Below are 27,675 nucleotides of genomic sequence, written 5' to 3' on the forward strand. Positions count from 1 at the left end.
GCAAGCAGTGGTAGTGTCCAATCAGGCCACCTCTCCTATAAAGCTGCTCCTGCTCCGAGCACCAACCCTTTAAGCCAGCAGACTTCCTGGATCTCTCCTGGGTGTGGCATCCAACACTGGTAAGCTCAGAAACAAGAATTATAACAAAATGAAAATCCAAAACTAACTAATGGTGTGTGTTCCAAAAGATGCTTCTGTATAGTCAACTAAAATAAAGTATGTGAAATAAACTAAGTGTCCTGTAAGTTTATTTGTAACCAAATAAATATTTACTACAAACTGTCTAATGTGTATGAATATATATAAACTAATCTTAAAGAACACCACAAAGTCAGTGCATGAGGTTACCGCTCTTCATCTGGTTGTGAGGCCACGGCTGTGGCCATCACATAGCTGCAACAGAGCCGTCATTGTTATAAGTTCCACTTGTGCCTTTCCAGCTATAATAAGTCAAACTGCGGGGGGGAGAAGTTTGTGTCATTGTGAGTCATTTGGGAACAATGACTCACAATGATAAAAAGTACAAGATGGACAGCGTTTTGTCAAAGAAGGAAAAAAAACAACTGTTGATGCTCAGTGAGCCAACACAATAGTCGAAGCCAAACTATGTTATCTTAAACTCATGTTCACTGTCAATGTACCAGGCTTTGTTAGTAGTTTCCTCAGTATTGTTACCAATTGTTGAGAATGCAACCACTGTGATAGAAACAGTTCGGGAACCGCTGGCATAAAGTGTGAGATTCTAGCTCTAAGTTGGCATCCAGAGAAAATAAACAGTATTGGTTTTTAAAAATAGAAGTCACATGAGAGTGTCATCAATCTTCTCTTACTCTCGGCAAGAAAGCTAATAAGTGCATTTCCCAAAAATCCTGAACTATTCCTTTACCCTTAAATGGCAATTCACTTTTCCCTCCTACCCATAGAGCTTTCATTGTCAGTTGTTTTCTTTAATAGAAAGTAATTTCAATCTATTATGTGGATTATCCAAAGTAACAAGGATACAGTGTCTGGAAATGAACACAAACAAAACTGCACTCCCCTGTGTTGTATTGGGGTGGTGACAGAGTGGTGGATATATATTTTGGTAAACTGGCCCTTTTAAACACATCTTCACATAAAAACTGAACTTTTCATTTTCTACTGAGCTGTTTTGATTTGTCAGACTTTAAGTGTACCACTGCCGCCGCTAGATGTGACCTTTATAAGAGCCATCCAAAGCTTAATTACTGTAATGTTGTAACAGTTGTGAGCCAGCAGAGCCCCCCCCCCCCCCCCCCCAAAGGATGGACTGGAGCCTGGCATGCTGAGAACTGAGCCAGGTCTAGCCTGGGCTGATCTCTACAACAGGTGGTCTGTTGAAATGGAATATAGCGTCAGATCACCAGGCGAAATCAGAGAGCGATGTGACTCCCTCCCTGTTGTGTGGTCCACTCTGATCCTCTCCACTGTATTTACATTCTTTGTATCCTTCGTCTCCTCTGCCTTTTGGAAATCGTTAATTCTGATGGCATGGTGTGTGTGTGTGTGTGTGCGTGTGTGTGTGCGCATGTTTGTTAGGGAAAGTGTCTGGCAGGTCAGTGTGACAAGTTGACCTTGTTTTCTCTCAGGCATCGTGGGAATGTGCAGTTTGGTTGCTGCAGCTGCCGCTATCCATCTCATTGTCTCTGCGCACAGCAATTAAAACATCACCTGAACCCCACACAGGCTCCATACAGAGGATCACTCTTTACCCTGCAACTGTGTACAATGTATTAGGGTCGCATGTAATGATTATTTGTATTATCAGTGAAGCTGTCATTCACTGACAGTCTACAAGACATCACAAAGTGGTAAAACGGGGCATCCCAAGTGGTTAAGACACAACTGCAATGTTCCTGTTTCTGTTAAAACTGCATGTCATACCACTCTTTTGCTGCACATTTCCTGTCTGTCTACATACTATCAGCTGTCTAGTAAAAGCAAAAATGCAATAAAAAATTAAATAAAATAAAAACCCCAATTCACAATTTCCCAGAGCCCAAGCTGAGGTCTTCAAAGTGCTTGTTTTATGTTCATCAAGTCTAAGGTCGAGTTCCTGGCAGATTACTTCAAAACATGAACCCCATATTTCTACTGTTTGCCTTGCAATCGTCATGTCCAAAGATAAAATTGGTTGCTGCTGTGATCATTTTCCAGTGTTGTAAAATCCTGTCTGAGTTTTATCCAATCCAATCCACTTTATTTATATAGCACAATTTAAAAAAAACAACAAGGTTACCAAAGTGCTTTACAGAGATAAAATAAAATATGTTCATGATAATAAAAACAAAACAAATAACATCAACAATGACAGCGACAACGAAGACCACAGCAGCTCTCATGGTGAATTAAAAGCCAGGGAATAAAAATGTTTTTAAACGAGATTTAAAGGTATGGAGGGTGGGCACCACTTTATTGTGTGGAGATAAGTCATTCCACAGTTTGGGGGCAACTGCTGAAAAACAGCGGTCGCCCCTGGTCACCACTGTGCAGTGTTTGGCGTCTGATAAGCCTTTTACACATGAATCTGTAACTACAACTGGACTTCCTGGATCGTATGTTATTTTCTCACTGGTATCTTAACAGCACGGCGCCCACCAACACAGCCCTGAGGAGGGATGATGTCTGTCTTAATCCCCCAAAAACTCAAAAGTTATGTTTATGTCATAACAGTGACCCGCTTGTACTAGTGGTCAGAAATTCAACCTGTACCTACCTGACTTAAATAAATATCAAAGTTGTTAGCGACTGACTTTTGATCAGTCAACTTATCAACTGACTAACAATTTCAGCACTAACAACATAACTAAAAGGTGTATATGCTCTGATTAGAACATGTACATTATACATTAATATATGTAATTTCATACTGATTAGCTTGACTACACACAAAAAGTAAAGGAAGTTTGTGTTTGGTAGATCATTTCTACCAAATCATTTTGGTAGAATTATAATTATTTCTTATTGCTTTACTTGTGAAAAATTCCTGTTGAAGAATGGGATGCCATCCCACAGCATGTGGTGTGTGACCAAGCTGGTGCTGTTGTGGCTGTGTGTGGTTCTTCCACACGATACTGACGCTCCTGTTTGTTAAATTAATAAACTGTTAAATTACTAATATGTCTTCATTCTTCAAACTTCAACCATCCAGTCCACCAGACAACATCAAACAAGAGTCAACAGCAAAGAAAAGCTGTCTGGCATTGTCAGAAGATTTGGCAAATTTTTCATGGGCGCATCCCACCTACTCAGGTCGGCTGCTCATCACACAAATGCATGTTCCTTACAAATGTGGCACCATTTAAAAGGGACATAAACAGGCTTTCCAATGGTATAAGATTTATTGCTAAAAAGCATTGTTACAACAAAGAAAAAATCTACCAAACATAAATTTTCTTTTTTTGTGCGTAGTTTACATCTGGTTTACTAATCTTCACTCTTCCTATCTTGATCCATTCATACCTAAAACTCTTGTAATTCCTCTGGAGTCCAGTTTCTAGCTGCTATTTCTGTTTGGTGCTGTTCGACAGTCCTGTCTACTTCAGCAGAGGTACTAGACAAGACAGCAGGAATGGAGTCATCCATCCAGCCCAAGGTTGGGGTGTGTGTGTGTGTGTGTGTAAATGCCTTGTGGTTCATCACAGAACTGATTGATGAACATGTGACAAGACCTTTAGTGTACATGTTTTCAAGAGTCCCTCATAACATTCCTTTCCACCATTTAGCAAAGCTGAGTTTGACCCAAACTAAGTGGGGCTACTGTTCTGCTAATGGATCTATGAAGGGGGGACAAAAATTTTACTGCATTTGCCCATCCCTCAAGTAAGTCTATGAAGATTCTCTGAAGTCTTGTATTTGCTCTTCAAGACCAGATTTTCCTTAACGTGAGTCTCTAAGTGTGTTCTCGTTAACGTCAACCCCAATTTTTCCTTAAACCGGCTTTGAATTTTGAAAACAACTAAACCTGATTAAACTTAATGACAAATATTGAACTACTATAAAGTTTAGGGACTTGGAAGAGACAGATTTAAGAACAATAGAGAGTGGAAAAAATGGCTTTTAGCAAAGGCTGAGATGTCCTGACTTTTAGTCCTTAGTTTGGTTCAAACTCCAAAATCACTGGCTCCTACAATTCCCCCACTGCAACTGGATAGCGTCTTTTGTTAGACCCCACTTGCCTGGTAAACAGATTGTAACACAGGCTCTGCACAAGATGTGTCATTTTCTCATTACATTTCATACATTACATGACTGCTCACAGGCTGAGTAGTGCTGCCCATGACCAATAAACTTATCCTAATGTGTGAAACTGGTGCCTCTGTAACTGCAATACGTTGAAGCTACAGTATGCTCAAAATATTAATAAGTGCACCTTTACATTAAGTGAAAACTCCTGTGCAGTACTTGCACTTCGGGATTGGGCTAGGTGCAATTTCATACACAGATAGCAGAAATCATTGATGTTCTCGTTCTTCATCATTTCATCAAAAAGATAACAATTCAACATATGCGAGGGCATAACTGCTACACTGCCAGTCACAATGATAACGTCTCTCATTATCAGATTGTTAGCACTAGTAACCCATGTCTTTGGCATGAATCAGAGAGCTGCTGAGAGGAACGAATGCACGCTGAAAGTAAAAGGTGCTTTTCTGTGACTTAACTTAAATAAACTCTGAAGCTCCCGCAGCTTGTCGGGAGGGATGAAAGTGGAAGTATCAAGGAGTTGGCATTTTGAACATCTCTGTGTATTTCTCTTCTCACCACATTTAGTGAGAGGTTTTATCTTCAGCTTGATAAGATTGCCTTCTCTCTGCAAGATACTGTAAGTGTGCCATTGAGGAATCAGTGTGATAAATGTCAGAGGCCACAGCAACTCGCAGAGAACCAAGCAATATTGGCAGACATCGCAGTCTGCCAGTTTGTTTTCTCATCCCGCCCTACCACTGTCTTTTCCTTTTCTATCCTGTCTCTCACTTCTTTAACCTGTTATCTCATGTTAACTCTACACTCTTCCCAGACCTATTTACATCTATACAAAGAGCAGCCTGACTGAGGCACTGTTTTCCCATGCTCCCTCGCTCTGTCTCACCCTGTACTGAAGTAATGCTGCTATTTCTGGTGCCAGTCAGGTCAGTGCACTGCAATGCTGCTGTATCATGTAAGCAAACAAGCTTGATAGGCCATTGTTATTCTTAGATGTGACAGGGCTGGAGACATGTCCCCGAGTTGTCACTTCATTTTACCACCGTGTTTTTAGAGGATATATTTGGTTCCAAGTCATATACTCTGTGGCACCCGTGCTGCATTTCAGTAAAATTGCCAGCAAGTACATTTAAGATATAATTAGCCTTTGTTATTTTTAAGATGATTATAATTATGCTCCCACGTTTTGTCTGATTTTTGCTGCCTTTATATTCATACTGTGTCTCTGCAATGCAGGAAGTTAGACGTGGTGATGGCAAGCAATTAAAACTAGCTTCATGACCACACGCACACACACACACACACACACACACACACACACACACACACACACACACACACACACACACACGGGGTATCTCAATATCTGTCCTCTTCTCTCCCCTTTAATGTAACATTCATACTTGTTTTTTCATGTCTGAGTTCAGCAAGGCCTCAGCCTTTTCTTTGGAGGACATGCCAGAATAAAATTAAACATGAATTGGAGTATAGGCAGGGGACTCCTCACTATGTAAATATTAACACAGTACCTTAAAATCTAACCTCGTGATAGAAGAAACAGGTTATATAATGACTCTGTAATGAAAACAAAACTCAGCGCTCTTTCTTTTAGATTAATGGATTTTGGACTACTCAGTTCCTTTTAGAGAGAGCAGATAGGCTGCTATTGCACTATTAAAATATGTGGTTGGAAACTAGTGAATGAAACATATCAGAGTAGGATGTGTGTCATGTGCAAGTTGCAAACCGAGTGATAATGTGTTTAGTGCTGGAGTCGAGTCTCAAGTTCAGGTCAGTAGTCAGATATAGTTTAAAGATCTGTGTGTGTGTGTGTGTGTGTGTGTGTGTGAGTGTCTGCTTTCCCTTGACCTCAGTGATCACTCAGTCACTGCTGCTGCTGCTTTGATCTTTTTCTTTGTTCCCAGATTTGAGTAACTGCTGTCTTAATGTTTTTTCCTCTCAGACAGCAGGGCCTCACTGTCAGTCTGTCCATCTATGTAAAAGATACCTTGACAGTGGCCAGGTTGAAATTTGATAAGAGTATTCAAAGTGGTTTTAGTGAGCTTCTGACCTTTCACCCCAGACCACATTTTCCACCTTTACACCAGAAAAAACAGCTTGTCGTGCTATTTATTCAGTATATTCATGGTCCCCAGAGGATAAAATGTCATCATTTTACATACTCCATGAGCTTTGCTATCCTCCCACCCTCAGGTCCAAATGTTGAGTATGCAGGCAAGCTGTTTCTTAATCTAATGAGCAGACTGCTGTGAAATTTGCTGAGCATGTTCATGCTCCTAAGGGGATAAATCATTTTGACCAATGACCATGTGTTGGTCATGAAAAAATGTGTTGAACATTACTTTCTCTTGTGGCTGCTGGTCTGGCTTAAACTTTTCCTCCTTGTTGCTTTTATTTTTTCATTTGCCACAGCAAATATATAATATGTTTTGATAGAATAGTATTAGTACACCTATTGGTAATCAGGGACAGACTGGGAGTAAAAAATGGCCCTGGACTTTGATCCATAGCAGCCCACCAGAACGGTTCACCATGGCCGCCCTGCTAATGCATGCACTTACAAACAGGACCAGCCTCTAATAAACCACCTAGCAGCATTACAGCCATTGATCACTATAGCAGTACTACTTTAAAAAGGCTGCAGAACACACACTGAAATGGTCATGATTGAACTACCTCACATCACATGAAAATATCCACAATCCTCACTGAGACAGAGAACTGTCTGGTTGGCTTTAAGTCATGGGAGTACACATAATAATAAAAAAAAACTGGTTGAACACCTCTCCAAACATAGAATGTAACCTAAGAGAACAGCACCGATCATCAACCTGGATACCAATAAAATAATATAAAAATTTACTAATTACTAAAGGTAACATTTTTGAAAAAGTTCAAAACACAGCAGCAGCACAATTCCATATCACGTGAATGAATGGTTACACAATAAAAAATACTTTGTAGCTTTACTCGCCCACGGGCCAACCCCCCTTCTGCCAACCATTTTATTAATAGTAAAAAAGTATAGGCTAAGGAAGGCGGCCCACCGGCCCGGAGGTTGGCCGGCCCACCAGGAATTGTCCCGGAACTCCAGATGGCCAGACCGCCCCTGCTATTAATTGACTTACAGTATCTGTCCTGTGACAAAATGTTGGTACTGAACATACCAACAAAATATTCACTGACAACATGTTTTTGTTTTCCCTACAACATTTAGAGCACACGCTCAGAAACCATTAAAATTATCTACTCTTAGTGAATAAAGCATGATGAAAATTGTTCTCACACTCATAGAACTTGGTTGAGAGTAGGGAAAGGGATATGATTACTTTATTAACGTCCAAGCGAAAGCACAACGTTTCCCAGAGCTTAACCAGTGTGCTTTTGTGGCCTAAGCCTAACCACAGACCCCGGGCTGCAATGTCACAGTCCTGCGCTTTGTCTCCCACTAATTTATATTTGACACAACAAATTTGTAATATACTTTAAATGTAATTTCTTGAAGACTGGGTTATCTTTTTGTCCCAGTGCTACAGAGGTTGAAATTTCCCTAAAACACAGTTAGTGATCACAAAATCCAAATGATTTAATGGTATTAATAAATTGTAGTATAAATACACCTGCATGTGGAATATATGAAGAGAAAAAACATAGAAAAGAAAACAAAAGTTTTAAAACTGAGTTTCCATGTTCTGCACCTGAGTCACCATTCTGCAACCCACTCAGATTAACGTCCAGGATGGTAATCTGATTTCAGTGCCAGTTAACGTGCTGAAGGTGGACGTCCTCTCCTCTCCCCCACCGATGACCATCTGCGGTCTGGGCCGGTTGCCAGAGCAGACTAGACAGAGGGAGGGCAGGTTGACTGCAGCCTGTCAACTAAACCTTCATGGTTCGAAAGTCAGAACAGATTCTAGCCTTTGAACAACAACATGCCACATATCATCTGTCTGCTGTACCTGTCACAGCGAGGCGTTTAGAGCACACGCTCAGAAACCATTAAAAATAAAGCATTGTGAATTGAGATTGTCTGCGGATCACTTGAAAAAAAGTTTTCTGTTTTAGAATTCATAGCTGTGGAGTAGCTCAGGGCCTGGAAGGAAGTTTCGTTATCATCCTTTCCACAGACAGAAACTGATTGTGTATCCTGACAAAAGACTTTGACTTCTTTGTAGACATAACAATGGCTTTGATTTGATTTCCCCCTGGAGATTATCTTATCCTTCTGCCTCTGCTCTCCTTTATAATGGGGTGTAGTTTGTCTTCTCTTTAAGTGCCCCTAATTTTGCAGTGCCTTTGAATACAATCCGCCCTCTTTGTGGGGATGAGCTGTGTTTTGGGTGGAGAACAGATGAACCGAGACGTTTGTTTTTTCTTGAGAGATCACCTGCGGCCTCGACGGGAGCTCTTTGAAGCTCGATTAGGAGCACTGACACAGCTAATTGACATGTGTATGTGTATTCATGTGACTCGGACTCAATTAGCTTCATAAGTCATAGCTAAATATCCCTTTTAAGTGTAATGATTGTCCGGTATGTTTTCTATGAAAATAAACAGTGCTATTCCTCTTTCTGTGCTGTGGGAAGCATTTTATTAACTGAATGCATTCTTGTTAAGTTGAACCTTCATTTTAATGTAATTGATTTTTTAAGTCGCTTTAAGATCTTTTCACACATGCTCGCTGTATATTCTGTATCTGCTTCCACAACACCACTGACGTTTTTAATGCTTTTACTAACTGAAACTTTCAAAATCCAAAGATATGTTAAAAGGCTCAGTTCAACATTTTGGGAAATTCACTCATTTGTTGAATTTGTGGAAATGGATGGACAGCTTGCCTGGCTCTGTCCAAATGCAACAGAATACACCTACCAGCACTTCTACACTCATTTATTAACATCCATCTTATTTAATATTCTTCCAAAAACAGAAGCATAAAAACAACAAATTGTGCTTTTAAGGGGGGTTATGTCTTAGCTGTGCGTAGTGACTTCCTGGGGTCTTGTCATCACAGTGATGCTCCACTCAACCAGCGGAAACTCCAGGAACGCTAGCCGTATCCCCCTGCCCCCAGTCTTTATGCTAAGCTAATCACCTACTAGCTCTGGCTCCATATTTAGCATACAGCTTATAGTGATATTGATCAAGTGAAAAAAATCTGTATTATCTGTTTATGAAAGCTGAAATGATTAGTTGATTAAAGCAGCTATTTTGCATTGCAGATATTCCAGCATCAGCTAATTGTTCTCATTTTGCTGCTTTTCTTGGGTGCATGTGATTAATCAGATTAAGTAAATTAATCTTTGGGTTTTGGAGAGTTGGTCAGCTTTGAAGATGCTATTTGACATTTTATATACTAAGATTCTTTGATTATTGTAAGAATGGTTGGCAGATGAATCGATAATGAAAGTAGTCAGTAGTTTATTCATTTCATCATACTTGTTTTTGGAAAAACAAGACTAGTGTGAATGAGTGTTTGTTCCTTTTGATCTGTAGTCAGCTGTATTTGTTAGAAGTCACACACATACCTGGGGTCCTGTTTTACTCCCACAAGTCATTGTACCAAATCATGGTCGATGTGACTCCACTTCCCAGGTCTCCACAGTATTGTCCTTTCCTTATGTTCTGAATTCCTCACCTCTCCTCAGGGTCGGGGTCAGCAGCAGATGTTTCCTACAGTAGACATAGCACATTCCCCTTTCTTGTGGAAATCACACACTATGTTGTCTCAGGGTCAAACACACACTCTTCAGAGAAAAGAATATTGTTTGCTGAAGGGAGCTCATAAAACTGGAGAGGCCCAGCTGTGCCAGCGTGCTGCTGTCAGAGGGGATGCTCAGCTGTATTCTGTCATACTGATTTAGGACTATAATCAAATGTGCATGGACTCCCAATATTTGCGCTCTCATCATCAGAGGAGAGAATCGATCTGAGGCCTTGAAGTGCCAGCCTCTCTGATTGATGCACCGTGGAGATGAAACTGGTCAAATTACTAATGAGATTTGATTGAGATTCCCATAAGCAAACAGACTCCAGCTGTCAGACAGGATGGAGAATAAGAGTTTGTGAAACATTCGACCAGATACAAACTAGAATATGAATTCTCACCCCTTCATAAATCCCACTTTTTACTGTAGGCACGTTCTCAAGTGGTGGATGGGATGGTGCGAGTGAGTCAGCGTTGTCCTTCCACCCCTAATGGCCAGGAAATGTCTACGTTGGACAAACTAATTGGATTTCTTTAACAGGAAAGCATCCGTCCAGCTCCATTAGCCAGTGGTAAACAGCAACACACAGCAGGGGGAGAGGCAGGTGGCAGAGAAAACAAGGGGGCGGTGGGGAGGGGATACAAGGGAGGGAGTTTGAGAGGTGGACAGAGGGAGGAAGAGTCAGAGAGGTGAGGAAGAGAAGGAGGAGGCATGCTGATTGTTGATGCAGGTCAAGAAACAGTCGGGTTTAGTTTGACAGGAATTTTTGTTTATTTAGTTTAAGGTAAATGTTTGTTATCCGTGCAGATGATGATGGAATGAAATACCAGGAGTGTGTCTGGGTAATAAGCTCATCAGCAGGGAGCCCTGGTTTTACGGTAATTCACTTTCCTGCAAGACATCTGATTATTTTTCCCGGATGAAGTGTCTTTCAATACCAGATATAGTATGATAGTGTCCTGATTCTGTCAAGCTTTTAAATCTTAACAAAAGCCTCACAATCATCCCATTTTTGTCAACCAATGAGTTGTAAAACATTAACTTTTTTTGTTTTATTTTTTAATAAGTCTTCTTACTCAAGGCCCACTTGCTAGCTTTTTACAGAGCTGTCTTCAGTAGAAGGAGCGGCCAAGTATTTGAAATTGGTCACATCATAACTGCTATTGTGAAGAAGATCCATTCAATTAAATCAATTAAGCAGAGGATTTGCAGAGGAATACAATGAGATGCAGTAGAAATCCCCGGAAAAATGTAGTGAGTGGATCTTGACTGAGATTTTATTTTGTGTCAAAGTACTGTTTCCAAGGTCAACAATTAACTTTCACGCTCCACAAAAATTATGTTTTTATTATAAAATAATATACAGTGGTGTATGTTTATGGAATATGAGACTAAATGCACTGTGCTTCTTCTGAGCAGCACTTGACATAAACTCTGATATTTCCTGCCATCACTTCTTTCTCCACCATGAGAAAAGCTACATTCTCCAACACAAAGAACAGACACTCTGGAAAGGCTCAATCAAACCTGGCAGCCTCGTTACCTCCAGGCTACAGCTCTCGTTGACATCTCATACATCTACTGAAACACTGCGATGTAAAGCGTAATTTGGGGGTCCTCTTATAGATTAGTGGGATGCTCCCTGGAAGGGGAAAAACCACTTGTTCCTCAAAGACCGATCACGAAGGAACAGTGGGGCTTCTATGCCGCCTGTAAATTGAGCCTTTCTTCCTGTGAGAGGGTGACATGGTGGAATGCAGCACATTAATGTGGACATGGGTGGGCTTCTCATTCCTGTCATAGCATTTCTCTTTTCCCTTTGACCCACCATGAGTTTCTTCTCTCTTTTTTGGCCTCCATTCCTCCTCTGAGTTTGTGTCAACAGGGTGTGTGTCTTCAGCATAATTTAAATGCCATATTTCCATCACATCTCCCACATCGTTTTCATTCATTTGATTGGCACCCTTTTAAGTGGGTCATTTCATTGGAGTTTGTAAATATGGGTGGAAACTTACAGTATTGACAGTTGCCAGCTCAGCTGTCAATCAAACGCATAGCCCGCCCACTCAGAGGCTTGAAGGCTAAAAGATTTATTTTATCAAGTCTTTCATCAAAGATCCTTGATTGAAAAATATTAAGATTACATTTAAAACTCACTTTGACATAATTTTTGACTGCAAAAAGGAAAAACTTTATCGCAGTTGAAAATAAATATCCTTATATTATAAATAAATATATAAGTGATATCTACTCAGAATAAGAAAAAGGAAAAACAAAGGAGGAAAATTGCGCAACGGTTCACTTTTTTGGCTGATAGTGTATAAAATCAGATATATTCAACAACAACCATATTCTCCCTCTTTTTCAGCGTGGGCTGCTGTGGAGGTGAACATGGAGGACAGAGTGGAGGTGATCAGGGGCACCACAGCTCAGATCGCCTGCATGTTCACATCGGTTGACGGCGTAGGTGGCATGATCATACAGTGGTTCTATGTGAGTTTCATCAAGCCTGATGCACACAGACACAAAGTGGTATGATGTGTCTATGCATTTCATAATTCATGTGTTTGACCTTTTAGGTGACACGATCAGGCGAAAGGCAAAGAATCTACTATCAGGACGCCACCAGGAAGGAAGTAGAACGAGGCATACCGTTCACAGAACGGATCAGTGTGAATGGTACCGTAGCCACTGGAGAGGTGGTGTTGATTATCAGCGATGTGCAGCTGGAAGACGAACTGGAATATGTCTGTTTGGTCAAAACTCTAACAGATGGAGCTGGGGAGGGACGTACAAAGCTGAAGGTGTTCGGTAAGATTCAATCTGAGGTTGGCACTGAGTGCTAATATAACCAGATTTAAAATAAACCTTTTCAACTCCTTCAACCTCTTCATACTCATTCATAACTTGAATGAAAAACCATATTTAGACATTTTACCAGTCTCCATCCTTTGTACTTTATCATAGTAGTTCAGTTTTTTCATACCTTACTTAGTTTTTAATTAATCTTAGTTTAATTATGCACATTTCAGATTTGTTAAAAAAACACCTTTCGCTCAACTCTTCTAAAAAATAAATATAAAAAATCCTCAAACTCCTTTTACTTCCACAATTTCCACATTTCATGCATAATTTATGCATCACATCATTCACAAACTCATCCTCTCTCACACAATGTCAAATTGTGTGACTTACTGTTTTTGAATTCTGGCCTTCAAAGCAACAGGATAACCACTCAACTGTCTTAACTTAACTTACAAATTAAACAGCATTTACTAGTGCTTTCCTTGCTTAAACGTTAAACAACACGTACCAGCTTTTCACCAATTAGATGTTAACACTTGAACTTATAACCCTAATTACTTATTTTTCAACTTCGACTACTTTCTTACACTTCACCTTCTTACAGTGTACGCTCTTGAACTGCACATCAACAGACATATAACTTCTTCCTCTTTACTAAGAGCACAACTGCTTCCAGTGACTTCAACTAACAATTGCTTTTTCAGCACTTTCACTTCAACTGAAACTTCAGCTTAATACAGCGATTACCTTTCAACTGACACCTCAAGTGCTTTCAATTCTTACAGTAATACTTCAAATGCTTTGAAAGTTTCAAATTAAAGCATTTTAAATTGTTTGCATTTTTACATATTCAACATGCTAAGACATTGAAACAGTTTCAAACTGTTTCAAATTGCAAATTATCAGCTAGAACAAATATGTTTTCTTTAGAGCATTTTGTGTTTTCTAGTTCTTGATTCAGTTCTTCATTCCTGTGCAGAAATACCAAACATTCCTACCATTGAGCGTGAGCCAAGGGGGATCTCAGTCCATGAAGACAGCCCATCCAAGGTAAACAAGCTTTGCATCATAAGCATCAGTGTATTAAACTGATGAAATGACTATCAGGCTACAATTTAAGTCTTTCAATTTGGTCTTTCCTCATTCTCTCTCCTCTCCTATAGATTGGAACCTGTGAGGTCAAAAATGGCTTCCCTAAGCCGAACATCACTTGGTACAGAAACAACACACCGCTACACGCAGCTCAGGATGGTGAGGCGGATCAACATTTTTACACTGCTTAATGTGGTTTAATGTCTTTTTTCTCAATTCCACTCCCTTTCCTTGTCTTGAGTGTTTGCAAATGTTTTATGTCTTCCAGGGGTGAAAGTAGAGCCCAGCATCACTAATGAATCCAGCGGTCTGTTCTCAGTTAAGAGTGAGCTGAGCATAAAGGTAGTGAAGGAGGACAAAGATGATCTCTTCTACTGTGAGGTCACCTACTTTGTTCCTGGAGGAATCAAGATGACTGAGACCTCACGTATTAACATCACTGTATACTGTGAGTTTCACACATAGTCCAACACAAGTATCATGATGACCACATAACAAGTTTGTTATTTGTTAGTATGAAACACTATTATCACACCAGCATGTGGACAATTAAACAAGCTATGTGGACACCAGAATATTACGTCGCCACAGGAAAACTGCTGCCACAAAGTTAGAGAAGGGAATTCCCATGTTAACAGTTTGCCAGCGTTCCCGTCATGTGACCGCTCAAGACAGGTTAATGATCACAGAGTTGGTTTTGTGAGGGGATAAAATACTATGCATTGATAAAATTAAATCCATTAAATTTAGGTTCAATTAATTAACATTAAATAACATTAGGCACTGTTTGTTTTTCAGGTTTCCATATTATTGAGCTCTAATTTGTGTGTATATCAGAGATTCCAGAAAGGTCAGGCTTTGCCAGTTGCCAGTAAATGTATTTGTCATATTAGAACAGGATAAAATTAGATGCAGTTTGTAGTTATGCTACAAAGCAAACTATATATACAAAAATTATAAAATGATATACAGAAATAAACTATTTGCATGGTGCAGTGCTGAGGATAAATTGCTATAAGCTATCACTATCTATGACTACTATAAATTAAATAGGTCTAGCGTGGTGCTTATTGACGGCTGTTGACCAACCAGAGCTTTGTAGGCGGGATTTACAATGTCAACGTCATCCCAAAACATCAGGTGAAACACTATTTCAAAATAGACTGAAAATGATGTTGGCCTTGGCTTTGTGGTGTTGGCCCTATTAGACTTGGAGTTGCCTCTTTTCACCTCTCTATAACTCAGAGTTAGTCAAGTGTATGATCTGAATTCCTCCCCCTGTTTCAGACCCCTCCACAGCTGTGAATGTTTGGGTGGACTCACCAAAGGGCAAAATCAAAGAAGGGGACACAATTGTGCTTCGATGCATTGGCAACGGGAATGACGCATCCTCACTGTTGACAATCACGCACGTAAAAAAACTTTAAGGCCTTCTCTCCCATGTTGAGTCAAAAGTTAAATGTTTATGTATTGATGAGATTTCTTTGGCTTTTTGTAGGGTGATGTCTCTTGGGACAGTAATGAGGTTGTCCTGCAAAATGTGACCCGTCTACACAGTGGAGTTTATCATTGTACCTCTATGAATATAGAAACGGTCACCTTTGAGGAGATCTCGGGAAATACTACTGTGTTTGTCAACTGTAAGGAATTTGCACAATTCGTGACAATGGCAACAAATACATTTTACCAGCAGTACCTGGTTTAAAAGTTTTTATCTCTCCCTGCTGTGTGTAGATCTTGATCCTGCTGTGGTGATGCCCAAAGACACTATTGTGGTGGCCCAAAGAGAGGAGCTGAAAGCCACCTGCAACGCCCTCTCTTCTCTCCAGACACACACAGTCTGGTTTAAGGTCACGTAGACACATACAGTACAATGCAATTACACAATCAGCAACAAGATTTTGGCTGAAAATGAATGAACAAACATGTTCCTGTGTGAAAAATTCAACAGGGAGTATAAAGTCATAAAGTTGTGTTTGTGTACTGAACTTTTAGAACGGAGAGAAGGTTTCACAGGGCAACAGTTTGATCCTGAAAGATGCTACGTTTGACACAGCTGGGACGTATGTGTGTGTGGTCACAGTTCCTGAGATTGAGGGAATGGAAACCAACGGGAAACTTCAAGTTAATGTCCAGGGTAAATCTTATCACAGATACTGTATACTGAATATAACTTTGCTTTCTTGGCAATAATCAATCTATTATTGTGTAAGAAATATAATATATGTATAATGTAATGTTAACAAATAATTTTAAAGGAAAATCATAGTGTATAATGTACATTAGCTACAGGTTCGGTTAGTAGTTATAGTAGTAGAACTTTTCAAGCTTATTAGTTCTTGCTGCTCTCTCTGCAGGGCCACCACAGATCATTAAGCCGGAGTCCACAGAGATGGAGGAGAGTTATGGGACGACCGTCCAGCTGATCTGCCATGTCAGAGGTTTCCCTGCTCCCAGCATTAACTGGGACACTTCTGGTGGAAAGGTACAGTAGAGGGAAGCATCCCATTCTTGGATTAGCTACAGCAGCAATAGATATGCACAGTTTTTCCTTAATCTCTTTAATCGTGAAGACTTCTACTGTCGGGTCCATCACGACAAACTTGTGTCATTCAGTATATGATTCCAATGTAACAGTTCAGGAAAAAAAGTCTTATTTAACTTAAAAGCCACTTAATGGGAAGTTTAAGTGGAATATTAGGAAAATCTGATTCAAGTGATCGTTTGATTTCAATTTTACTTTTATTCTACCTATGATTAAATTAGGAGCAGGTGGCTAGATATTGTAAAGTAATTTAACTGGGAAACTTATTCAAGGTAAAGATTTTTAGCAATGGGTCGATGACAATGTTGGTTGGCCGGTTGGTCAACCACTTTAGTCCAGAATGAAATATCACAGCTATTTGATGGATTGCTATAACATTTTGCACAGATGTACATCACACAGAGAGGACGTATCCTAATTACTGGTGATCCCCTGACTTTTCATGTAGCACTACCAACAGGTCAAAATTCCCACTTATCTACTTCATTGATTGGCACAAAATGTTGTACTGACATTAATTTTCCCTACACAAGTTGCCGAGATGATCTTCATATTACAAAGTCAGAAGAACGACCTTGCAATGCACGTGAATGCAGCATACAACTTTCTGGAACTCGGATATTCCGACTTTACGGTTAAAATGGAACGCACTAATTTTGTAACATTTTGTGTTTCTGCCACTAAAGGTCAGTTTAGATCAATTTCAGACAGATGATGCACCTCTGCTTCAGCCTATGACAGGATGGTTCAGAGCGGCAGTCAACTCTTCAAATCTGAACTATGCCGAAGAAAGGGAAACTTTTCTCTGTGTCTTTATCTGTTCGTTTTTGTGCCAGGTCCTCAACACCGAAATCCAAGCACTGGGCGAGAAAGGTATTAAGAATACGGCCTTTGTCGAGGTCACCTCTGACATCACTGCTGTCTGCAATGCCTCCAACACATACGGCACTGACGCAATGACCTTGAACATCAAAGCCAGTGAGTTCCTCCTGCTGCTGCATGCATTTCCTGTCTCTGCTCTTTGTGTTTATGTGTGTATGTCTCTTTCCTCCTCGCTCCTCCCCCTTTCCTTCTGTTCCTCCCCTTTTTGTTTGTATTACTTTTTTGTGTTTTTTAATTTTTTTCCAGAGACAGCATTTTAATGATAATAATATAATACTAATAATGTTTAATTATTGAGCACTTTTCCAAACAATGTTACAAAGTGCTTTCACAAGTGCAAAGACAATGACCCATATAAAAGAGATACAAGATACACAATAAAAGCAAGGAAACACCTAAGAAATTAAAATACAGTCAGGAAGAAGTCCCCTTTAGTTTTCAGTCAAGACTCTGGAACAGACAAAAAACCTCTGCCTGAGGATCTCAAGGTACGTGCTGGGGCATATGGGACTAAAATGTCAGAGATATAACAGGGAAAGAGGCCATGAAGAGCTTTAAAAGTAATCAATACAATTTTAAAGTCTATTCTAAAACATACTGTGGCAGTAAGGAAGAGTTCTGTTAAGTGGCCGGTGGTGTGTCCTGATGTGCTGCATGAATGATTAGTCATTCACGAATGTCAAGGTGCATGCTGTATGTGAGCAGCTAACATTCATGAGCCCAGTTTTTTTTTGTTAAAAAGAGACTCTTTTCCAGAAGATATTTAAATTGTCATTGAAACACACACTGTGAGACGTGAGACAAGGCCGCATAGCGGTTGGAGAGGCCGGTATGCAGAGGTGAGGCAGTGCTCTTCGAGCCTCTCTTGGGAACCATGGACCACCACTTCGGCCCACGTAGATTGGTGCTTCGGTGTCGAGCAGGAGGAAAGCCATGGAAGGGTCCCACAGCACTGTGTTCTGGATGGTGGCTTTAGTGCTGAGAGAGGCAATCTGTTTGGTCTGTACCGCGGTAAGACTGGTATCTATAAGGTACAAACCGAAATGGTACAACCACTGTACCCTTCAGGTTAAAGCCCCAGTTACAAGCCACTGAACCCCTAGAGGTACAATTATGTGCTTTAATGTGTTGAGTGTTGTGATCAGTAGGGCTTAACATCCATGCCTAATGACTACAATCCTTTACCCACATTATAACTGAACTTGAATAAACAAATGTTTGAATAAAACATGTCACGTAAAAGCGTGGATTACAACTGGATAAAAGTCAGGTTTAAAATCGAGCCTCCGACAGGTGGATACAGACACTAACACATGCGATACAGACCATGATGACTTTTAATGCCATCACATAGACTTCTCACAACGTATTTTAAACTACACAATACAAAACACTGAAGTAAGAAAATATGAAGTCATTTTCATCAGCCCTATCAAATACTAATTACAAAATACTATGTATCACCCATTTTTCCCATTTAGCAACAGAGACATTTTCTTTCAGTCTAAGTTAGCAGGTCATTTTTTCCATGCTATAAATCTCTCTTACAATTCCCAATCATTGTTTTATGGTGGGGGGTTCCGTCCCGTACCAATTTTCTGTTATTGCCTTCTTCGTTGCTATCAGTGATATTTTGACTATACAGGTGCTGGTCATATAATTAGAATATCATCAAAAAGTTGATTTATTTCAGTAATTCCATTCAAAAAGTGAAACTTGGATATTATATTCATTCGTTACACACAGACTGATATATTTCAAATGTTTATTTCATTTAATTATGATGATTAAAACTAACAACTAATGAAAATCCCAAATTTAGTATCTCTGAAAATTAGAATATTACTTAAGACCGATACAAAAAAAGGATTTTTAGAAGTGTTGGCAAACTGAAAAGTATGAACATGAAAAGTATGAGCATGTACAGCACTCTGCACAGCATTAGTCGGGGCCCCTTTTGCCTGAATTACTGCAGCAATGCGTCGTGGCGTGGAGTCGATCAGTCTGTGGCACTGTTCAGGTGTTGAGAGCCCAGGTTGCTCTGATAGTGGCCTTCAGCTCTTCTGCATTGTTGGGTCTGGCGTATCGCATCTTCCTCTTCACAATACCCCATAGATTTTCTATAGGGTTAAGGTCAGGCGAGTTTGCTGGCCAATTAAGAACAGGGATACCATGGTCCTTAAACCAGGTACTGGTAGCTTTGGCACTGTGTGCAGGTGCCAAGTCCTGTTGGAAAATTAAATCTGCATCTCCATAAAGTTGGTCAGCAGCATGAAGCATGAAGTGCTCTAAAACTTCCTGGTAGACGGCTGCGTTGACCTTGGACCTCAGAAAACACAGTGGACCAACACCAGCAGATGACATGGCACCCCAAACCATCACTGACTGTGGAAACTTTACACTGGACTTCAAGCAATGTGGATTCTGTGCCTCTCCTCTCTTCCTCCAGACTCTGGGACCTTGATTTCCAAATCATCATCAGAGAACATAACTTTGGACCACTCAGTAGCAGTCCAGTCCTTTTTGTCTTTAGCCCAGGAATGCGACAGCTGACACCCATGTCTTGCATACGTCTGTGCGTGGTGGTTCTTGAAGCACTGACTCCAGCTGCAGTCCACTCTTTGTGAATCTCCCCCACATTTTTGAATGGGTTTTGTTTCACAATCCTCTCCAGGGTGCGGTTATACCTATTGCTTGTACACTTTTTTTCTACCACATCTTTTCCTTCCCTTCACCTCTCTATTAATGTGCTTGGACACAGAGCTCTGTGAACAGCCAGCCTCTTTAGCAATGACCTTTTGTGTCTTGCCCTCCTTGTGCAAGGTGTCAATGGTCGTCTTTTGGGTCAGGGGTCTTCCCCATGATTGTGTAGCCTACGGAACTAGACTGAGAGACCATTTAAAGGCCTTTGCAGGTGTTTTGAGTTAATTAGCTTATTAGAGTGTGGCACCAGGTGTCTTCAATATTGAACCTTTTCACAATATTCTAATTTTCTGAGATATTGATTTTGGGGTTTTCATTAGTTGTCAGTTATAATCATCAAAATTAAAAGGAATGAACACTTGAAATATATCAGTGTGTGTGGAATGAATGTCTTCAGTAGTGTGCACACTGCAGTAATCCGCTTATCTCCCAGTTTTTATAAGTCAGGTCAGACAAACTTGGTTTAAATGTAGCAAACCAGCTCACTTCTTTTTCTAGTTTATACCTTTTAAATGAAATCAGTCCAGATATTCAGCGAATGTGTGGTTATTGGATCTATTCCATCTTATAGTGTTTTTATTAATGTAATGTTAACAGCTAGGGATTCAGTCTGGGTGTTAACCACCCTCTTCCCAATCTCCTTCCACACGTTATATTATATTTCTTGTCACACCACTTAATTAGTGGCCCGAGTTGTGCTACCGGATAATGGTCTTCTAGCTTTGGGAGTGCCATCCCCTCTCCTCTTCAGCCAGTTGTAGTGTGCAATATTTTATTCTTGTTTTTTTACTGTTTCAAATGAACCTGGAGATAATCTCGTCCCAGGTTTTAAACCTTTCTATGGGGATCTTAACAGGGAGGGACTGAAAAACATACAGCCTAGGGAATATTTTCATTTTCATAACTTCAGTTGTTGAGCTTAAGTCTAATGTCAAGGTAGACTTTGACATTGGAATTACACCCAGATATTTTATGTTTTTTGAGTTCATTTCCACTGGTAAGTTTTCACAATTTCTTGGGAAGGGATATAATTTAAAGGTCACAAAATCTGTGTTTTGTTGAGATTTCTTTTGTATCTTGAATTATCTCTATATATTTATGAGGTTCATCCGGTGGATAAGGTTTGGGACTGCCGCAAACAAACTGATCAGATTTTTTTTCTGTCCTTTAATGTGAATATATATATATAGCCTGTGCTAAAGGCTCAATATATAGAGCAAAAAGGAGGGAGGACAGGCTGGTTGGACGTATATATCTTAAAGTCCACATCGAGAATAGTGATGGATTGCTATAGTAGTCTGTGTCTTTTCCCTCTTTTGGGAAGTACAGAAATGATTGCCTGATTCCATGAGGGTGGCAGTCTACCCTCCTTAAGACTACACTTTCAGGTGATTTATCTGCCTTAAGTCTGGATATGGCCTTACATACTTCGAATGCTTATAGGGGCTGTAAGAATATTGTTTTGCTTTTCTCCAGTAGGTGGTAAATCAAGAGAGATAAGGAACTGTTGTATCATTCCTTAGTTGGTCTTGAGCTAGGGTCTCTGATGTTATGTATCTTGTTAATGGGCTTTTTTGTATTTTGAATGTCCTCCCTTCTATGCTTCCACCTGTTTTCAGTTATTGACACCACCACACCAGCCTTCAGCACTAGTACTACCACTACCATTTCCTCTTCCACAGGTAAGACCACAGTCATCTACCTCGCTACCACTCATGTCACGAAAATTTTTAGAAAATTAATAGATCAATGGCAGTCCCATGAAAAGGACTTGACAGAGAACTAGAGTGATTCTTTACTTGTCAAGTAAAAGTTATTATCTGCATGTTCAGGTGGTTTCAGACTTCCTTTCATTCACGGTCTGGTTGTGCCATTTTTCTGTGAGTCAGACAGAAAGAATGAGAGCAAGAAAGGAAAACTAGAAGCACCTCAAGGCTGCAGCAATTACCAGTCTGGCATGAGGTGTCTTACTGACTAATTTGTTGGCACAGCTCTTATTTAATTGTTATTTATTATGTAATTAAACTTTATTTACTTATATGTGGTATTTTAATGAGTTTTACAAATTTTGTGAAAATAAAAACCTGAGGTGGTTTTCTATCCCAGAAAGGTAATCAATTAAATGAGGTTTACCTTCTGCATACAGCAGTGTTTTTAAGGAGTGAGTGTTGCGTCCCTGTTCGCACTATGGTGTACAGATAGACACACAGTACACCACAAACGCACACATGCATCAGTGTGACTCTAGAAAGCAGCTGATGCTTTAAATGCACTCAGAGCGAGTCTCCTGACTCCCATTACGGGTACTGCCTTGTGCTTTCTCTCTCATCCTGCCTCCCTGCTCATTTGTACGTCATGCCAGGAAATTTCCAGCCCCTCAGAGGAAAACTGTTCTGGGTTGTTGTTTCTGGCAAAGTGCTGGGTAAATTAGATTAAACAGGGACACGACTGTTGTGTGCTACCGATCTCAGTTGGACTATCAGGGTAGATGTTTAGCTTCAAATCATAGATAAGATCTTTACAAATTAAACATGTACTGTATTCAGTTCAGGCCTCTGCTGCAGGTTTCAACTGCCTGTATGTGTTTGTGGGTGTGTCAGGCCGACTAATATTGAGTTATTTAATACATCCAGCCACCCCTAATAATTCTGCTCATGTGGTTTTTCTCAAAGGAAAAGCAGCTATCCCACCAAAGAAAATCAAAAAAGGTTTGTGTGTTACGCTGCTGAAGACTCTCTCTCACCTCTCTACCTCAAAGGCAAAAAGCTTCCTTTCACTTCTCCTCCACAGCATCGCCCTCGCTCACCTACCAGCATTCATCACGCCCCCCCTTTCTTCTCTCCTGATGAACAAACCATCATTGAACTGTTAATTTTCACCTTCTTCTGTGCATGTTGTCATGCTGTTGTATGAGCACACTGCTCCTGCTAAACTCCTGATTTAATTTGCGCCTTCTTTTCTTTAGGTTGCCAGGTTTAGCCTGAATCATCACCTGAATGAAGCTAGTGCTGCACTGTCTTTAGTCGCACAGTAAAACTCTATCTGCTGTACCTACACACTGGATTGCTGCACAGCCTGCCTGATGCCAGCCTGTATCTGACTATTACTGCCATTTGCCGTCATCTCATTCATAATCCTATTAAAATGGCTAATTCTGTGGTTGTTCTTGTGCTTCTTCCCCACCAGAGGGCAGTGGTGTTATCATTGCGGTCCTCATCATCTGCATCCTGCTGCTGGCCATCTTGGGGAGTGTGCTCTACTTCCTCTACAAAAAGGGCAAGATCTGTGGCCGATCCGGCAAGCAAGACCTGTAAGTAGTGTATGGTGTTGGAGGGTAAAGATCTGATGTCTTAATCCCTTTAGACCCAGAATCAGTTGAATCAGATATCATAAAAATGTACTTCATCCTCCTAGTAACTAAATAGACTCATTAGCTTTTGGTGACAGAATGAAATGATTTGAAAGAAGGCCAGTTAAAGAGTGGTGGAGTAAGACCAATGTTCACTTTTTAAATTTACATATATACAAACTTCACTTTCTTGAAAATTATTTGTCCATCGTAATCAGAACTGGAGATGATTTATAAAGATTTGTGTGGTCAATTCAATCAGAAAACATGTTTTTATCTTTCTTCCAACAAATAGTCACCTTAGATGATATCAAGTTAATATAAGTATTTCCCTTGTAGAGTACACAGCTACACAGGCGACTGGTAATTGTCATAGGCTGTTAATCACCGTACATACTTCATTTGAGACGTCTGTGAAACATGTGAATGTTATGTAAATGTTAGGTGTCAGCTGAGATGTTCGATGTGACAGCAGACAACTGGGCAACATTTATGTTCTGTTGGTTTCAAGAAAGTCTTCTTTGCAGATATCAGAACTAAAATAAAAATACACAACAACACAACTACTTAAAAATAAGAATTTAATCATCAATCACAACATAATCACAAGCAACACTGTAGTGTGGATATCAAACACACATGGCTAAAGCTGCTGCAATCAGTATTTTTATATTAACAGTGGTGTTATGTGAAAAGCACTGCTCGTAGTTGTGACCATGTAATTATAATAACATAAATATAATGTTGTGCATACTGTATAGCAAGATACTATACAGTACAGACTCACTGCAGACTCACCGTTTGGCCGATTTTAAAACTCTCTTGTAACACTTGATATCGGCCATCTAGAGAATGTCTGTCGATTTTGGTAGCATTTGAACTAAGAATTGTGGAGATATAGATGTTAATTGTATTAATGACTGACTTCTGAGTGGACCATAGGTTGCAGTGAGACAAACGTTTGTCACATATCAGTGGATTTGCTGAAAAAAATTCAGCTCTCCAGGACGTACAGGTGACTTTGTTAGATTTTTTGAAGATTGAGAATGAGAAATGTCTAGAAATTGACATTTCTTGTAATAAGCCACACCCACTTTGAGCAATCATTATCAAATGAGAACAAAAACAATAGGGCTCCAGCAGCTTTGCTGCTTGGATCCCTAAATATCGCCAACATAGTGGAACATTTTGCAGCTAAAGAGCCAGATATTTCCCTCAGGAGGGAGTGGAGACCAAGTATAGAGCTAAAAGGAGAGCAAATGTTGAACTTAAATTGGATCGTGTCTGCTGAATCACAAATCATTTCCTCTGCCCCCACATGGCCAAAAAGTCAATCAAAACAAACAATTAATGAATCATCAGGGTTATGTTTGGAAAGAAGAACAGTCTGTTGCAATATGTATGCTCCTGGCTTTAATGAGTTGTCTGGTCTTGCAGGACCAAAGAGAAGTCCGGCAAGGATAACATTGTGGTGGAGATGAAGAGCGACAACACGGAGGAGGCCGTGCTCCTCGGGGTCAACGGGGAAAAGCAAACTCCCAGCGACCAGGTAGATATCTACTGTTTAGCTGAAAGATGATGCTGTTTTTCTTCTGATCTGTTGACACCATTAACATGTTTACACATCCTCCACCCCACTTCTCTCCCTCCTTTTTTTGTTCTTCCCTGTGTGTTAATGTCTGTGTTTGCACTCTGGAGTAAAGGGCGGCAAGTACCTGGAACTGCAGAAGTGAGGAGGTGACCGCTCAGCTACTCCTGTTATGCGTTCTCAGGCTCAGACCTATTGATGCCTTTCAAGCTTCCACCACAGCTCCTCATCCCAGAGTTACATCACGGAAAAGCTCAGTCGTCCGTCAATTAATATCATGATGGATGACCGAGACTCAAATTATTCCAAGCTGCAGCTTTTGCTTACTGTCTTTCTCATCCCAGCACGTTTCTGTTGGAATGCAACTTGAGCTTTAATGGGAAGTGATTTGAGCGCTCCGTGACGTAACTCTGCTAATACATCTTCCACCTTCAAATCCGGGAGGACTATCCTTAGCCCAAAGTTGTCATTACCATGAGCCTTGTATACTGCTGATTGTCTGTAGATCAATAATTAGAGCACAACAGTGACCAGGGACTGTTTTTATACCCGACTAAGAATCACCTCAGGCAAAGCAATCACTGAAGAGCAGCCTGAAACAGCTCTTTATCAAGTGTACATATTATATCTATGTATATATTTCTTTATTTAAAATAACACCATAGAAAAATAACAAAAATAAATGGCCAGATAGTGCTTTATTTTGTTTGGTTGCCATTTATGGAGAGCAAGAAGTGCTTAGTAGTGATGTGCGATACCACTCAATTCCTATAGGGTCCAACACCAAGTAATACCCAGGCCGGTATTGCCGATACAAATACTTTTGACATTTTATTTCTAGTTTAATGTGACCTTCCCCCTCCTGTTTCTGTATTTATGAGGGAAATAAAGAGTAGGCTGTAGGCTTACCAATTCCAAATAATAGCTGCATAATAAGTCTTCAAACTACGGTCACATTCTTTAATAATAATAAAAATATCCTGGTCAGAACTGCCGCTTCATAACATCATCATATTGTTGTTACTTGATCAAAGTTTGCGGTGTTGCCAAAGTATTTGACTGTCTTTGCACACACATCACACACAGCGTCATTGCATCATTACCTTCACAGCTAAAATACATCCAGACGTGACTGCTTTTACAGCCAGCCATAGTCAGTATTCAATCTCGGGAAATGTAAAGGGCTGCAGCGGCTCACTTCAAAGAAGCTCCGTCACAGAGCCGTAGCGCAAGCATGACTTTGACAGGCGGAAGGAGAAGTAGTTCCTATCAACCGAATATAATTAGACCATCCTGGTGACAATAAGATACTTATGATAAAACACACATTCACTCCAAATGACGTTTAGATATTGATCCTTTTATGAGTATCGATCCTAGAGCAGGAAACGTTGGTATCAGAAATATCGATTCTTTAGTATCGATCCGCACATCACTAGTGCTTAGGTAGAGGTCTTGTTTTTATATAAAAAATTTTTATGTGTTTCCTGTTGTGCTAAAGTCTGTACACTGAAATCTTTGGGGAAGAAACAACTCTTCCCCCCCACAGCCAGTTACAGCCACACCAAAAATGTTGCCTTGTAGGTCATTTAATCACGCATCCTTCACGTTTTTCCTTCTCTGCAGCTAACACTTTACTTTACACTCGACAGTTTGTGTGTATTAAAAGATATTTATGCGATACAGGCGAATAATCTGTTCAGCATTTGACATAGAAGGGTTAACAATAATTGCAGTTCTCTTCACTTTGTTTCTTTCCTTCAGTCTGGTTTTGCTATTTTGTGTGTTTGATTCTATTACCAACAGCCAAGTTAAAAAAATTACAAATGCCTTAGAAATTCAATCAAAGCCTAGAGAAATATCAGCAAAGGCCATATTTTGTATTGTTAGTTATGTTTATATTTAATGTCCAGTGCACTGATTTCTGTTCTTCATGCAGTTGTGTTTCTCTAATGTGAAACAGTTGTTTTGTTTAATGTGACTGTATGTAAAAGAAACGTTTTTCTGAAGCTATTTTTATTTGTCTGAGAGGAAGGATGAGGGCAGAACAGATAATTGGTTCATGGCATGAAGTTGCCCTCATAAGGAAAAGACACGTTTCTGTTCAGTGAATAAATTAATTCATGTGTTGACTGAAACTTGAAATAATCTGATACGAGAGAGAGAGACAGAATCCCCCTCAGACATGATGACTAGTGACATGGCAACTAAAGTATATGACTACTGACAAGGGCGTAATGACTGAGACTCCACATATGCAAAGTTTGTAGACAATCAACTGTCAGGACGCTCTGTGCTCACGTATGTGCAGGTATCATCCTACCCTCTGTTTTTTTTCCTGCTGTTTATAAGAACTACCACTGTTAAATGGTTTTGGATGTTTGAAATCTGTAAAATGCCTTGGAGTTGTAAAATTAATGTCACTGATGACGTTCAAATCAATTTACCAACAAATTTATTGTTTGTAGTTTTTGAAAAGCATACCAAATAAAGACTGACTGTTAAAATGAAAATGTGTGTTAAGTTAGACAATTAGCTGCCAATGAAGATGTTTAGGTAGTGAAGTCATTTCCTGGTAGGTTTCACCAGAAAGAGCTACTGTATTATTTTTTTTATTTATTATATATTATTATTGTTTAACAGGCCTGTAACTTACCTATCCTGTCATAGTAACATGCAGTCTGTTGGTACACAGAAGGATCTATTAAGTTACATAAGAGTTTTAAAAATGGCTCAGATATGATGCTGATTTGATCCA

At 39.9% G+C, this 27,675-nt stretch overlaps 1 protein-coding gene across 3 annotated transcripts in view; it reads left to right on the forward strand.

The window, feature by feature from the left end:
• mcamb (melanoma cell adhesion molecule b) overlaps positions 1 to 27,430 on the forward strand; it is a 55,469-nt gene extending 28,039 nt beyond the window's left edge. Inside the window, exons 3-18 of one of the 3 annotated variants that reach the window (XM_046073263.1) lie at positions 12,322 to 12,446; positions 12,533 to 12,764; positions 13,738 to 13,808; positions 13,922 to 14,009; positions 14,119 to 14,298; positions 15,138 to 15,262; positions 15,349 to 15,490; positions 15,585 to 15,700; positions 15,846 to 15,987; positions 16,208 to 16,335; positions 17,232 to 17,373; positions 21,600 to 21,662; positions 22,653 to 22,688; positions 23,167 to 23,290; positions 24,767 to 24,878; positions 25,028 to 27,430. In XM_046073263.1, the coding sequence (XP_045929219.1) occupies positions 12,322 to 12,446; positions 12,533 to 12,764; positions 13,738 to 13,808; positions 13,922 to 14,009; positions 14,119 to 14,298; positions 15,138 to 15,262; positions 15,349 to 15,490; positions 15,585 to 15,700; positions 15,846 to 15,987; positions 16,208 to 16,335; positions 17,232 to 17,373; positions 21,600 to 21,662; positions 22,653 to 22,688; positions 23,167 to 23,290; positions 24,767 to 24,878; positions 25,028 to 25,030 (1,829 nt within the window). In that variant the 3' untranslated portion in view covers positions 25,031 to 27,430. The remainder of the gene's footprint in view (positions 1 to 12,321; positions 12,447 to 12,532; positions 12,765 to 13,737; positions 13,809 to 13,921; positions 14,010 to 14,118; positions 14,299 to 15,137; positions 15,263 to 15,348; positions 15,491 to 15,584; positions 15,701 to 15,845; positions 15,988 to 16,207; positions 16,336 to 17,231; positions 17,374 to 21,599; positions 21,663 to 22,652; positions 22,689 to 23,166; positions 23,291 to 24,766; positions 24,879 to 25,027) is intronic. The other 2 variants (XM_046073261.1, XM_046073264.1) reach the window with 2 other exon arrangements.
• The last annotated feature ends 245 nt before the right edge of the window (positions 27,431 to 27,675 follow it).

This window comes from Micropterus dolomieu, linkage group LG17 (genome assembly GCF_021292245.1).
Source record: "Micropterus dolomieu isolate WLL.071019.BEF.003 ecotype Adirondacks linkage group LG17, ASM2129224v1, whole genome shotgun sequence".
In the NCBI taxonomy this organism is placed as follows: domain Eukaryota; kingdom Metazoa; phylum Chordata; class Actinopteri; order Centrarchiformes; family Centrarchidae; genus Micropterus; species Micropterus dolomieu.